A 16,202-nucleotide genomic window follows, 5' to 3' on the forward strand; every position below is an offset into this window, starting at 1 on the left:
CAAATGTTTCCGCTGCTTTTTTAAACACACTGGCGTTATACCTTGCCGAGGAAAACAGTTTTCTTTAGTCGGAAACTTGTTTTATCTGCGAAATAGCGTTGAAATAGATTATTTTTTTACACTGTTTGTTTTCTTTCTGATAAAATATTATTATCTATAAATAATAGATTAGCCTAAGAGTTACTAGTAAGATTCAAATTAGTATAATTTTCTTAGTGAACCAAACAGAGCAGTAAATTGTGAGTGCGATCGTTATCATTGGTATCTTATTACTCCCAATTAAGTTGGTCAAATCCGGGCGACAGTGGGATTCCTAAGAAACATTAATTAACCCTACAATCTTTATCTACGTATTTTTTTTATCATTAGATGAATGTGCTAGTGGGATATTTTGTATCTGCCCGGATAGCGACCACCGTACACAAGGTGTTAAAACCCGCCATAGTGGCCCATGTAAGTGTCGTGTGCCGGAATCAGCATGTGTATATCCGGTTCGACCGTCGAGAGGTAATCTTGTCTCGTCAGTCGACATTCCATTGGACCCCACTCTACTAACAACAAGTGCAGTGGGGTCACTGGTTGCCATTTCGGTATAAAAAAATAAAAAATAAAATGTGATCCTCAAAAAAATGCAAATTAAGGACAAGACTGCCGACGGCGTATTTTATGTGCTGATGTGACACGAAATTTGGATACGCGCCGTCTATAAATAACTTAGTTATCGACAGCATCTTATTTATCATTCGTTTCTTTTTATTTAAAATGACTATACAGACTGTTTCAAACTTAAATGGTAAAGTGGTTTCAACAAGAAATAAAAAAAATATCATTTCCTATTCCATCTCAATCTAGTCTCTTCATCAAATCAAAGTAAAAACAAGTACGAAAGATCTACACACATTAATCAAGGCATTACTAAGTCATTAGTATCCTTAGAACTCGGTTCCCACGGCACCATATTTCCACGTCGCGATCACAATTAACAAGGGAACTGCATCAATCCGCCGAGCCAATACCGTTCAGGCGGCGTTCGCATTTATCTTAGTTGTGAATATCTAGGCTTACCGTCGGCTTCCATTCATTCGGCGAAATCCTTCGGTTTCGTGTACGGTACATCAATCGTCGTGCAATCCGGTTACTCGCGCGACGCGTCACTGACTGTCGCTAACGACGCATGCGTCAATGTTTCCGAAATTGTATACGATTCTCTCGGATTCTGTGTTAATTGTTCTAGATTGTTTGCTATTATCACATTTGCGTAGATTAATATACTTGTACCTTTGTTTAAGCTTATTGAATATTCTTTCTAAAATGTTTTTAAGTATATTTTTCGTACGTGTGAGCCTCTAAAGTTTAAAGCATTATTTGAATTCTCTTTTTATTTTGTTAATTTAACAATTTTTTTGTATCTTCAAAAAATATTGCTAAGTTTTTACGACCGCCTTTATCTTCAGCCTCTTTTCGGACAACATATAAAACCACTATCTTAAGATCGATCCGATCGAAATCTTCAAAGCGAACACTAAAACGTCTTGGATTAATTGCATCCCACTCACAAGCAATAAACCAGGATCGATGGAAGACAAGCCGTGTACCAATTAAGATAGCGGGCGCGGTAGGCCGAAAAATTGCTGACCGTATCCCATTCGACGCGCGGATTTATTCTTACTGGATATATTTGTCATATTGAGAAGCGAGTAGAGTAACAGTTGGTGATATGTTCGGGTTAACTGAACATCTGGGTCGTATTGGAGTGAGAGGATGACAATGGATAGAGTTCAGGGTGTATGTCGTAAAGGATAAACAATGTTTCAGTTAGAAGCATAACTATTTCACCCAATTATAGCGGCTTATCGTCTCAAGACGTGATAGAGGCCGAGTTTGGCAATTAGTTAATATCTACTAATGACTTTACCCATAATTATATGTTATCCATACAGAATAACAATGTGTAATCAAGTAAACAATTAATATTGTCAGCGGTTAATGTAGTTAATAATTTTGCGATTTGGGGTATATCAATAAACAGTGGAATTAGCTTATTTCGCTTATTGAAATGTATAAACGTAGTTCACCGCTTTTCGTTGCATGGTCTCTTTTCTGTCTGGTCTGTCATGGTGCATCTTCGGTCGAGGTCTTCCGTGCTAATAGTAGTTTGTTAGTGCTAAAGAGATGATGTCCCAGTAGGTCGCGGGGTTTAGTTACCTCAGTGAGTCAGGGTGTAGTTGCCCCAGAGAGTCGGAACCGTGCACAAGGCTAGTGGTTTAAGGCTCTGTGCAAGTAGTCAGTTCCTTTGATTCTTAGCTGCGAGTTCGATTCTAGGGGTCGGAATTGATAGCCGACCCGTCATTATATGTCCAGCACCCCACACAAATTTCGATAAGTCAACCTGGGAATCGTTTAAATTTCTTATCTATTTCAAGCACGCTGCCAATCCACAATAACTAATTTCCAACTATCAAACTTACCTTGTAAGTTTGTAAGTTATCAACCCTGCAAGTAAGCGCGGCGTCTCTTCCGACTGCCACCGTCACATTGGACCCTGGACCGACGAACCTCGGCAAATCTGGAACAAAGAATTTTTCGTTCTTCATTTCATTCATTAACCCATATGTAACGATGAAGGAAAATGTTGTGAGAAAACCTGCATAGCTGAAAAGTTCTCTATAGAAATTTGCGGGTGTGTGAAGTCTTTCAAGCCACACTAGGCCAACTTGGTGGACTAAGGCCTAATTCCTCTCAGTAGTAGAGGAGGCCCATGCCCAGCTGTGAGACAGTACATAATATAGGGCTAATATTATTAAACTTAACTGTCTTGAACATGGTAGTTCGTTTTATAAAAAGCATTAATTTCAATCTTATCGATGGCAATTAGCAGAAAAAAAATTAATTGCGGTTACAATGGTCTATTATCTTTAATGATAAGGGCCTAGATTCTTTACCTCCATTTTATAATATTTTAAGAAACCAAAAACATTCTTAGTTGACCTAGTACATTCAGATGTAGCAAACACTAATTGATTTTTGAAAGTTCAAAGATCATATTATTCAAAACAATATCCCTTACTATGGAGATGTCGTTACATTCTCATCTTGTTTAATCTTACGAATCCAGACAGTCTTTTTAATATTCTTTAATCCACTTTCATATCTTCTATATATATAAAAATGAATTGCTGTTCGTTAGTCTCGCTAAAACTCGAGAACGGCTGAACGGATTTATCTTATCTTGGTCTTGAATTATTCGTGGAGGTCTAGGGAAGGTTTAAAAGGTGAGAAAAATTCGAATAATTGCCGGGAAAATCCTCAAAACAGCATTTTTCTATTTCCCATACAAACGTTTAATAAGATATAATAAGAATATAATAATGTAATGTCGCGTTCTGAAACTCAACAAAAGTGATATCGCGGACCCGACTAAATTGAACAGTCACAAAATTTAATATATCATTAGTTATTTGGTTGGCTTCACGATATTATTTCTTTTGTTTTACTTTAAAATGCATGTTTTCGTTATGGACAATTTTGAGCTACTTTTGCATATCTATACTTATAATAAATCTGTAGAGAGGTCAATTCTGTACATGAAATATATTTCCAAAATAACTGGGGGTGATTAGGGATCGATACTGATGCCAAAAATGCAATTAGTAAAATTTTTGTCTGTCTGTCTGTATAACCGTTATACAAACAAAAACTACTCGACGGATTTTAACTTAACTTGGTACAATTATTTTCATACTCCTGAGCTGGTTATAGGATACTTTTCATCACGCTACAATTAATAGGAGCATAGCAGTGATGGAAAATGTTGGGAAAACGGGAGAAGTTACTCCATTTTTAAGCTTCCGTCATTTCGTGTGCAACCTTAATGGTTAAAAGTTCCTTCGATTTCACCAGGATCCCATCATCAGACCCCTGACCGGACAATCGGACCACCTGCATACCACCATAAATTAAAAAAACATCCCGACAAATTAAGCACCTTCTCCATTTTTGAAACCCGAAATCCACGCGGGCGAAGCTGCGGGCGGAAGCTAGTATTTAATAAAACCCTTTGTCCTTTATTTCCTGGAAGACTTTAGAGTAGGAGCCTTTAAAGCGGATAGCAAATCCTGTTGAATGAATTCTTTATCTCGCAATAGCGAAACGGGATAGCGGGCTACGATGTGAAAAAGGCATAAAATTTAATAGCTTTAACATTGTAACAAGATATATTTCAATATTGGAGGAAAAGAACTTATAATAGTGTGACTTTATGTCGGGGAATTTATGAAGATAAATCATTTTTACTAGTGCTAGGTCTCTCATATGTGAGAGTCCGCCTGGGTAGGTACCAACGCAATGTCTATTTCTGCCGCTTAGCAGCAGTGTGTAGTCACTGTTGTGTTTCGGTTTGAAGGATATTGTAGTCAGTGTAACTACTGGACATAATGAGACTTAACATCTCATGTCTCAGGATGGCGAGCGCAATGGAATACCAAACAATACTTTGTAATTCAAGGTGTTGGGTAATGTTTCTACTGTTTATTGGTTGCATCGCTTACCATCAGGCGAACGGCAAGTCATTCAAAGAAATAAAAAAATGTAGATCTTAAGTCTCTCATATACCAGAACCTGTCTGGATGCAGAACTTCATTAAATTCAGCCTCGAAGCAAAGATAAACACTAATAGTTTTAAAGACCTTTGACATCAATGTGTTTAATAGCCTTTAGGATTAATACTATATAGCATTGCACTTGTTTGTACACTCACGGCACCTACCATCAACTACCGATACTGAGCTACGATAAATCTCAATGGTTATTCATATGACAATAGAACGTGTTCGTCCGTGTGTTGCACGTCTCGTATGAAACTGTCAAATCTTTCATACATCAACAAACTGAGCTGCGTCCATTTTCGCGATGTCAAAGGCCGCTTTATGTAAACCGGCTTTCATGCAGAAATTGCATTTTCCTAGAAAAATATTAGGTTCATTTTTATTTAACATGTTAAATTGAAATTCTATGTATCACTGAAGTAGGAAAATGAATTAGTTGGAAGTAGCAAGCCGTTTCAGAAATAAAGGGACAGAAAGTAGTATATGGTAGACAAATAAAAAGGGATAAAAGTAAAAATTAAAAGGCGTAGAGAAATAGTGACTGGATATCCTTCCGAAATGAAGACCACACTCTTAACATTGCTTCAAACTATTTAAATTTAAAATATAATAAGAAATTACCTAATAAAACCTAGACAACTTTCAACAAAACATCGAAACCATTTATAAAGTAGGAGAAACACAGTATAAACTCAACACTTAACTTAACAGCAACGCAGGTAATACATTTCATCGCTTCTATTTCTCCGTTGTCGCGTCCGAACAATGATTGATCCACTCGCCAATCACCAAGTTTTATCTACAGGTCGTATGGTCGAACAAACTGTGTCAGACATTCGAGAAACATCTAGCACATTCATAACTTTCAAGTACATTTAGAAGGTTCGAAGAATTTCAATTGTGAACATATTTGAACTACTTTATTTCTACGTTGATATTATATTTTCGATGTTTTCCACCAGATAATTTTATTGATAATAATCCTAAAGGAGAAAGGATGGGCAATGAAAATGTGACTGATATAGTTGTAGGAGACCTAATCTCATTATCTTAACAGGTCTGTAATTGGTTGTAGGTCATTTTGTTATCTGTAGCAAAGCTGCCGTTTGACCTCCATTTCCTTTGAGTCCTAGGCATTACTCTAGTTATATTGGAGCACGTGGTAAATAAACTTTTTTACGGGTTTGTTTTACTATTAAACAAAGGTTGATAGTTTCGTATAGAAAAATAACGTGTTTAAATATTAATAATGCAAGAACATCGCAAGAAACTAGAGTCGATTATAAAATCGATACGTCGATTAATATCGTTTACCCGACACCGAAAGGTAATCGGATTAACGAATTTCTGAACGAGCAAACTGTTCCATTAAACCGCATTTATGGAAGGATATTCCTGTTCGCTTCACCGGAGACACATTTATGATATCAAATTAAAGTTTAAGAATCTAATGCTTTTATATAAAACGATTTTATATTGCGTTTAGTAGTTTAAGAATTTAGCGGATTTAGAATTGCTGCGGAATATACTGAAAGACAAACAAGATGAAAGGATCAACTCGTGCTATGCAAATCCCCAGTTCAAATCAGCAAAGTCAAAAAAGTTTTAATACGTTTCCCCTAACCTATATCAAAGCCAGCACCCCAATGGGGTGATTTGTTAAATTCCCACCTAACCCTACCCACGTCCGTAAAGTTACGTTACCTGAACGGCCCCATTCAGCGCAAAGTAAGAAACTTTCTTACATACACTAAATTAGTTCTGATTAAATTCATTCGGGTACCTCGGACCCGCGAGTAATCCAGTGTTGGCTTGATCCTCTTTATGATATGCGGCAAGTTTGAGCATGTAATGTAAGTACTTAGGAGAGAACTATTTTTTACGTTGTTATACGGGTTCATACATGCTTGTTCTACTAATATATTTTGCTGGTGGTAGGATTACATTTTATATCCGCTCGTATAGCGACCATTGTACTTAAGGTGTTAAAACCCACCATAGTAGCCCACATAAGTGTATCGCGTTCCGGGATCAGCCTGTGTATATTCCGTTCCAACAAGCCGGCATAATCGTGTCCACTGCCAAGGGGTAACCAACTTTCGTCAGTCGACATTCTATTGGACCCCACTCCACTTACCATTAGGTGCTATGGAGTCACTTTAATGAGCCCATAACAACTAGTAATAACCATTAAGTTTATATAAAGTGAGACACAAGGGAAGCAATTTTTAACCAGTAGCACCAATATTTATGTAATTCTGTTTGCAGCATAAATTAGCCGGCTCGATTGTGAATGAAGCACTGATAGAAAATCGGCGTGAAGTGTTCCTTTGTATTTCATATAGTTACCGCCATTATTCAGGCCCATTTCCATCCTTAAAATGCACTACGCAACCTCAATTCCTTTGGATAGACATTGATTGGTAATAACAATTTATCACCAAGCGCCCTACTTGGAGTTCCTATCAGATTTAAATGCTTTCTATTTCCTGAGCCAGAAAACGAAAGGTTTTAATAAATAGCTAGAAACGTTCAAGCAATTAATCCTATTAACCAATTTGCATATTGATACAGCTCTTAAATTGTTATTTGCTGAGGAACTAATGCCATTTGTTGCCTTTAAACCTACTTTTGAGAAATGCTCATCTACCAAGCTAATGTAGTTTTTTCTTACAATAAAACTACCTAATCTATTTTCTGTCTGCCTTCAAATGTGTTTAATGTGAAATACAATCAACACACTTTTTCGGGCATGATTTTAAAACAAAACAATTATTCCACATGATTTCCTAGCGGTAGAAATACTGTATTCTATCCAGATATTATACTTTCGCTAGGTTCACCTGCATCTACTAGGTAAATTCAGTTATAAACATTGCTACCAAGGTCCATATCTTACATTTATAATGAAACAATTTGCTGGCTGAATCTCGACGTCGGACAAATTCCGCCCCAACCCAAACTAAGTGCAGCTGTCAAGTCGGGAAAGTTCGCAAAATGTAGAGATAAAGACACCTTTTTAGCTGAAGTTAGTTCTTTAAAACATGATTATTTTTAGCGAGCATTTAGTCAAAGAAAAGGACGGTGATACTAACAATCAAATGTAAGTTTTTTTGTTGCTTGATGGAAGTCAATTAATGTAGTGAATATTTTGTTATAAAGTAAGTGATATTTTTTATTTTTTAATGTCCTGAACTCATTATGAAATGTTAAACCAATATCAGATCAGTTTAAATTGAAAAAATGTATAAAAAAGATTTACTTTAACCTTGACTGGACGAAACATAATTTCAAATGATACAAAACCTACACTATTTTCTTGAGACGTTTTCAAAGAAGCTTAGCCTAAAGCCACATGATCACATTTTGAAATGCCCCTCTGCATTCCACTTTCGTTAAGGCCGAGCATTAAATTCTCATCCCACAAACGCCACATTAGATATGAGACATTTGCAATCATATGTTATGGTTTACCCGTAGCGACGTCCGCGCAGCTTTCTACCAGTGGGCAGAATACATTAATAATGTGGATGCCGCGAATGTGCCGCGCGGTGTACGGTTCATTAAGCTTTAGGAAGATGTATCGGCCCACTTGATGTATAGCGGTTTTGTTTTGCTTTTTCAGAGATCCTTGAGAGGGTAAAAAGTGGATGGGATGGATGCTTTCGTAAGGTTAAAACATGGTTATTTTTATTTCGATAGGTTTCATTTCGAATGTTTTTGAATACGTGATGGTGCTGGGAAATAAATTTTGAAAAAGTGGTGTTGAAAAATTGATTATAATGTACAATCAAGCTTTTTTTATCGAGTTCAATGTGAATGTATTGAAATGAATATTAATCTAAGTTTTATATTGTAGGCGAATATTAGGGTTAAGATTCCACGATGTTTAAGAAAATTAACGATTTAACGGTTATACATCAGCTCTCCTAGATGTCGCATTTGCTTAACGCATCGTATCCAGTGCCACTATGACACTTTTAATTTTTTCCGATACTTATATTGCAATTTTATGGTAATTATCTTCCCTGTCAGGGCCCGCTGTGCTACCGCCTACCTTTTCAAAGGTACAACGGTGAACTAAGTGAAAGATTTATTCACGTCAAGTACAGAACCTTCAGTTTGCATGCAAGGGTCGGCCATAGCTTTGTTGTAACAGGAAAAGTGTTTCCCCAAGTTTGTGTTTACGCACTCCTTACAGGGCGGTGACATCAACGTATCATATTTGCGGCAGTTTTTTCGCACAATAATAGGAATGTTTTGGTCCAAATTTCCTCATTTTTGATGACCTTTTAAAATCAGATGAAGGTTTTTTGTTTGTGGACTGTTGTTCAGGTCTCGGATGCGAATAGTAGGGAAGCGCGTTTTTTGGGAATTCATTTTAGAAACATTAGCTATGGCGTAAAATGCTTTAGAAGACGTGTTATAACTTGCACCACAACACGTTGATATAAAAGGGCAAGTAAAATAGAGAGACTTTTTTTTAAGTCTAAATATATAAAGTACTGGATGGATAATGCAACATTAATATTCCACATAAACAAAAATCTACTTAAAGAACTTATTCAGTCTAGAATTCTTTAAAGCTGAAGCTAAATTTCCTAACAGTTTTTTTACATAAACCTATTTTACATACAACTCCATTGAAACAAAAATACCCAACAGACTATTCGCAAATATTCCAAAAAGTTCAATACAATATTTTTATCTAATTTAACAAGTTCGTATTTTGTCGTATAAAACTGAATATACGATGTTTTTTATGCAAACAAATGATCAAGAACGTATTTCAGAGTCGGCCAAAAACATAAAAACTCAGTACATAAAGTATATTTTATGTTCAAAGTCGTAAAATATGTTTGTATAAAACAACACAGGGTTTTGTGGGTGGACAGAGTTTTTACTTATTACATACGTGCGTATGGCTTACCAATAAAACAGATGTAAAAATATATTATAGTAAACCATACATGTAATGTTCAAATGTATTTAATTCAAGATAAGCTTAAACCTAAATCGTCGAGACGTCACAGATGTCAGTGCACGCACATATTTACGTCCCATGAAGTCTAAACACAAACACCATTTAATTATATCTATAATATTAGAAATGTTATAGATAATGAGTTTGGATGTTTGTTAAAAAAATGCGAAATGCATGAAATCTGGTACACAGACGATCTATGTCTCGAATTAACTTATAAGATACTTTAACGCCAAAGAAGTAGAAATTTTATTTCTATAGTGGTATTTCACGAGCGAAGTCTTGAACGTATTTAATAATACTAGCCTTGTAGTATACATACACTGTCCCACTGCTGGGCACGGGCCTCTTCTGCTGCTGAGAGGGATCAGACCTTAGACTCACACGCTGGCATAGTGCAGATCGGTAGACTCAAATCATTGATGACTCATTCTCAAACTACCTATAGAGAACTTCTCAGGTATACAGGTTTCCTCACAATGTGTTCCTTCACCGTTAAAGCAAGCGATAACAAAGAATACACACATAATTTTTTGAAAAATCAGTGTGTTCTTGGGATTTGAACCAGCGGACATACGTCTCGGCAGTCCATTCCACTTAGGCTAACGCCGCTTTTCTATTATTCTTATCGAACGTATTTGTTCTTGCATAAAAGACTCCGGAATTTACGTCCTGAACATACTGTCACTTAACCCAACGAGTAAAAATATCTCTTTTACTGTCTCGTATGTCGCGAATGACATAGATATAGGACACCGCGAACAATCGCATCAGAACAGACGCGAGTAATGCACATCCATTATACAAAGTGGTTCTGCTTGTACATTATAAAATGATATTGTAGCCAGCTCTGGCTACTGTGGCGCTTTATGATTATAATATTATTGTTTATCATCGAGGGCTTTATTGACATAATTATTATTTTATCCCTTTAACTCTTGTGTTTCTGATCTCAAAATTAGTTTAAGGTAAAAGCTACAAAGCATTAAACAAAAATACTATTGATTTTAGTATGTTATGTGAGGAATTTTATTCTAAACTCTATCATAGAAATTAGATAAAGGCCATTTTAGCAGTGGAAAATTTGTAAGCAAATAAAACATGGTTAATTAAATTATAATTAATTTTATTTTGCATCAAAAGTTAACGCAATACTATCTGATAATGAAAATTGCTTGAATCATTAGGATTTCAAACCCTCTGTTTTATTTACTGTTTCCGTGTGCCTCGGTTTTACTCTAACGTACCTCGGTGCAACGATCTTTCTCCATGTAGCAGTAATGTTAAGATTACTTTCAACAACCGACCTTTTTACGGTAGGTAATCCCGTGAGAATATCCTATTTGGAGAGATTATGCTAGAAAACCTACATAAATTTAATTACAACCTCAAATTAACATCCAAGCCATTTTAAGTTATGTCGTTCATAGCCTATTACTAGTACTCCAAAAGAACGATTATTTGCATCGTAATTCATGATATAACTATTACATATATTAATTACGAGATTTATTAAATTCTTTATCATCAGGACTGATTTATCCTTTTTGTTTAGAATTTATTACCACTATTACTGTTATTATATCTTCCAAATAGATGGAAAGCTTTTCTAATAAATGTTTATTTTCATCATGCTTAATATCAATGTTTCGGCTACTAATGTATTTTACTCATAGAATATTATTTTACTAATATTATTGATAACTTTCCAATTACTTTTATACTGTATTAAAAGATTAAGAAGAATGTGAATTAATCACATTCACCACCACATGTTATAACATAAGATGTTGTTATGTTTTGTCACTTCTTATTATGTTTTATCTCTTTTGTCTGCTTTAAGTTTTTACTTATATACCTAAATAATATTAGTAACAAATATTATTATTTTTGCCGCTGTACTAATATATAAATTTGCATGCTGTGGTCTCCTGTAATTGAAGAGGCACGTCACATTGTTAATTATACCAATACTACGACATTGTATTTATTATAAGCCGTGTACCCTTTGTTGGAGGTCCTTAAATAAATAAATAATAAAAAATTAAGAATAATTTTGTACCCCGAGGACAAACACGACTTATTCAATGCGGGCTTGGCAATGTGTCACTTCACCTTATGGTAAGCGAGCTGGGGTCCAACCTTATACACACTGGGTATATAATAAAAAATATATACCCTGAGTAATTTATGTAAGATAAGCGTGTTAAAAATAGGTAAATAGAGTAAGATAAATAGAAAACTATGTTAGTTATATAATATATGATAATGTAAGATAAGTCCATATAAAATAATAAAAAAGATAAAATAATAAAAGATATAAAATATGGCCCTTGTCCTGGATAGGGGAACTAGAAAAAAAAACGTATACACAGGCCGATCCTGGAACGCGACATATTTATGTAAGCTACTATTTTTATATGTTGTAAACGGTGGTCGCTATCTGGGCGGATACAATATTTTACCAGCAAAACGTCTAAATACATTACGCAACACCAACTACCCACAAAATACTGCGTAGTGCTAAACCACATTTGTCACCGTAAGACAATCATTAATATAAGCCTCATTATCTCCATTAATTATATTAGCTACATGTCCTAATCGAAATACATTACTTATAAGATACAAAGCTTGTTTTGTGGTAGGCAGTAGTTTGAGGTTGGGAGTTGAGTTGACCACTTATCAGGTGGCCTGCCTTTGCAGGGAATGAAAAACAATGCTAATAGGCAGCCGAAATAAACACGCGATGATATGCAGTCTAACTTTGGGCTAACATTATAAAACGTGCATTGTTGCTGCTTCAAAATTGACCCAGTTATATGTAATGAAATAGAGAAACATCCTTATGTTTCTCTATTTCATTACATATAACTCATATACATCCTCCATACATATACATATCCTTAGTAACGCTAGGTACATCTTCTATCCCCTCTTCTTACTCTGGTATTATGGCGCCATATATCTATCAACTTGACAGTCTAGTCTCAATTTATGTCACAGTCCAGACCGCCCAAAATAAAAACTTAAGAAATAACAATAATTTTTCATACATGTCTTTGCAGCGACAAAACTAATCTAATTTTATTACTGCTCACACTTATATATTAAAACCTAATACTAATCTCAATGGTCCATATAAAAATCAGTGTAAATATCCTTTTACTATGCCCAGTGGGTTTCCCCGCGGAGGTCGCAGCTGCCTCGCGCCGCAATAATTTAATACACCACGGTGCGGTCGCAATGGACATTGGGTCGTATTTTACCTAATTTAGTTTTATTTGCAAATTGGGGACCAATTATACGGTTTTCGATTATTGTGGTACTTATGTATGATTTTTGTATGAACTATTACTGTCATATAATTTATATAATTATATTATTAATTATTATGACTGCCTCCGTGGCGCAGTTTTAATTATGCAGGATACGAGTACGACTATCGCGTTGAGGTCCTCAATTCAAATCCCAGGTCAAGCCAAAAATAATGTTGCCGTCTCACCGTACTATGAGAGTGAAGGAACAGAAAGTGCACTTGTGTATTGCGCACACACTTGTGCACTGTAATATTTCTTGCGTACCTGGTTGATCTCCGTTGAGATTGGCAGCCGTGTAATAATTATATATCGATTTTTATTGATTTTGTGTTAATTTTTGGCTTTGAATTTTTTTTTTATTCTTAATTTATTATTTTGCTTTTCACCTTTCCCAGTCCTTATACGCAGCACAAAAAAAATCGGTCTTCACCTTACTTTATACCAGGAACAGTGAAAGTACTTAGACGTGTTAACGATTATTACCTCGGGATTGAGACTTTTCATAAAAAAAATGTCTGCATAGTTACTAATATTTTCATTATTCACTACAAGATGACCCACTTGTTTTTCGCCATGCTTAGTGTAAATAAACTCCGACAATTACTCTACAAAAGTTTGAAAACAAAACAACAAAATTAATTCACGCTGCCCGCAACTTGTGTTCAAGTTTAAATTCTTTTGTGCACTATAATTTATACACCTTTACAACATAATTCCTAGGGATAGACCTATCTTAGAATATATTTTTGTACAGAGTAAATAAGAGTTAAATAATATTTGAATTAGTTTTGCATTAAAACATAAATTGGTGTTGGATCCAGTCATGTTCTAAAATTTCATACTATTTAAATAAAAAATAATTTATTACGTTTATGACGTTGTAACAAAATTAGAAAAATTAAATCTTTCTAATCCAATATAACACTTTTTTACACATAATGATGGATATTAATCTTACATATTGCAACAAAATAACAGTGGTCGCGTACATCTATTCGTTAGAAAGTATAGACAAAGAAAAGTTGTATTTGTACTCTTGCATTAAAAACCTACCATTTAATATTTCCATTACTTTAATGTATTGTTATCCGTTTCTAGGTATAAACATTACATTCCAAATGCATTTCGTTTGATCTAAAATATCTCTCGAAATCTCCCTTCTGAAATGAGACCGCACTTTCGCTCAAAGGTTGAAGGGTTGCAAAAACATTATGGGGTTGAAACGTCTACCAGATCATCCATCAAAGAACCCTGGAGGGTGGCCAGTACGTTTAGGATTCCGTAGCGGAAAGAACGCGAACTGCTGAACCTGTGTTACCGTGCAATTCATCGGTTTAAAGGTTATTTATACGACACGTTATAAGAAGTTACATTTTTAAACAATATTTCTCATTAAAGTTGATATTTAGAAAAAAAAGCTACATACATGGTGGTAGTATTTTGTATCTTTTATGTTCTTTATTCATATTTATGTCGATATGGAGCATTATTGGAAAAAATATCTTACAAATTATAAAAAACAACAAAAAATACGTGCGAATGCATTCGAACACTTAAGTGGTACGGAATCCTATAGGACGTACCCGGCTCGCACTTCGCCGATTTTATTTATTCATACATAACATGAGTGGTGTCACGCGTTAAACAAAGTGGCACGTTGAATATTTACGACGGCACAAAAATATAAAATAAAGCAAAAATGGAAAGGCGAGTCTGTGTGTTCGGGTGTGTGATAGTGATTTATTATTTACATAGCTGTTTGTCCAGTTTGTATAGCGATGGCTTAGCGAGGGTGCAACGGACTGTCAGGGTAATTCGCGGGTTCGCAACCAACTTGTAATACGTTTGACTAAGAAGTTAGGATTGCAACATAATGTTTATTATGTACCAAATGTCAACTGTCACTTTTATAATATAGTGTCTTTGGTATTAAAAACTAAAGCTATCTTCCTCGCTGATCAACTTGTAGTTTAGATTACATCCAACTTAGTACACAACATCACACATTTATCTCTGAAGGTGTATGCAGAGGCGCAACCAGGACACCCACTTTTCGCCAAGTGTGTTCCATCCCATAATTTAATAGGAGGCGAGCCTATCGCCATATCGGGCATAAATTCCAGACTCCGGGCTGATACTGAGTAGAAAAACCCAAACATCATTATGCCCGACCCGGGATTCGAACCCAGGAACTCAGAGCGCTGCTGTACCGCGCATGCAGTACAACTACGCCACCGTGGCAATCAACGTAATCCAACTAAAATCGCTACCTAAAAATAAGTTTCCTGCTTCCTCCCACACACAACAAAAAATAACACAACAACGAGCATATATATCGATGACGACAAGTACTACAATTGCTTTCAATTGAAGCAAAATATCTTGCGGAAATCTGTTTAAGAATTCTATATAACTTGACCCGTTTTAGCTACATGCATGGGGGAAGTAGATCCGACTCAAATTTTCAACCGTAAAAACTTGTAATATTACATAGGTATTCTAAAAGATTTGAATTCAAGATATTAGTATTGCAATGCCTTCATGTTGTATTAGCCCAGGTGGGCAGAAACAAGAGAATTACCCTCAAAATGAAAAAGGTCGTAGGGTTATTGTTATTTCAAGAATTGTGCTTGTGTACTCTCATTTTTTGAGGTAAAGAAAACTTTTGAAGTCTATGCTGATATATAGAAAGAGTATATAACTTATTCTGTTTGTTTCTAACTGTTTTAGACAAATGTATCTTAACAACGTTGTTTAATACTACATAGCAATTAAAATTTAGTATTTTCGTATGACTAATCTAATCTTATTTAAACATTTTGCAATCTATATCTTAAAAGTGACGACAGCCTAGTTGGTTGTGAAACAAACTGCCGAAAGAATTTCCACAGGTTCAAATCCCACAGACATACCTCTGACTTTTCTGAAATATGTGTGTAACCTTTGTGAATTATCGCTTGCTTTACCGGTAAAGGAAAACATCATGAGGATACCTACATACCTGAACAGTTCTCTATAGGAATTTTGGAGGTGTAAGAAGTCTACCAATCCGCACTACAGCGTGGTGGACTAAGGCCTAATCCCTCTCAGTAGTAGAAGAGGCCTGTGCTCAGCAGTGAGACAGTATAGATATTATATAGGGCTGATATAATTAATATTATTACATTTACCCCTATCGTCTATAGAAAAAAATAACCGTCTTGATGTGGTAGTGTGTAGGGCTGATATTATTATTTTTCGAATCAAATCACTAAATCAAATATCTGGGTCAAAAAGGCCCTTGGCGCGGAGTTC

The 16,202-nt window shown here is 35.4% G+C and overlaps 1 protein-coding gene across 1 annotated transcript in view; it reads right to left on the reverse strand.

Moving 5' to 3' along the window:
* LOC115450642 (neurotrimin-like) overlaps positions 1 to 16,202 on the reverse strand; it is a 100,808-nt gene that overhangs the window by 18,711 nt on the left and 65,895 nt on the right. Inside the window, exon 2 of the mRNA XM_037440756.1 lies at positions 2,469 to 2,566. Within this exon, the coding sequence (XP_037296653.1) occupies positions 2,469 to 2,566 (98 nt within the window). The remainder of the gene's footprint in view (positions 1 to 2,468; positions 2,567 to 16,202) is intronic.

The sequence above is a fragment of the Manduca sexta genome, chromosome 20 (assembly GCF_014839805.1).
Source record: "Manduca sexta isolate Smith_Timp_Sample1 chromosome 20, JHU_Msex_v1.0, whole genome shotgun sequence".
Classification (NCBI taxonomy): domain Eukaryota; kingdom Metazoa; phylum Arthropoda; class Insecta; order Lepidoptera; family Sphingidae; genus Manduca; species Manduca sexta.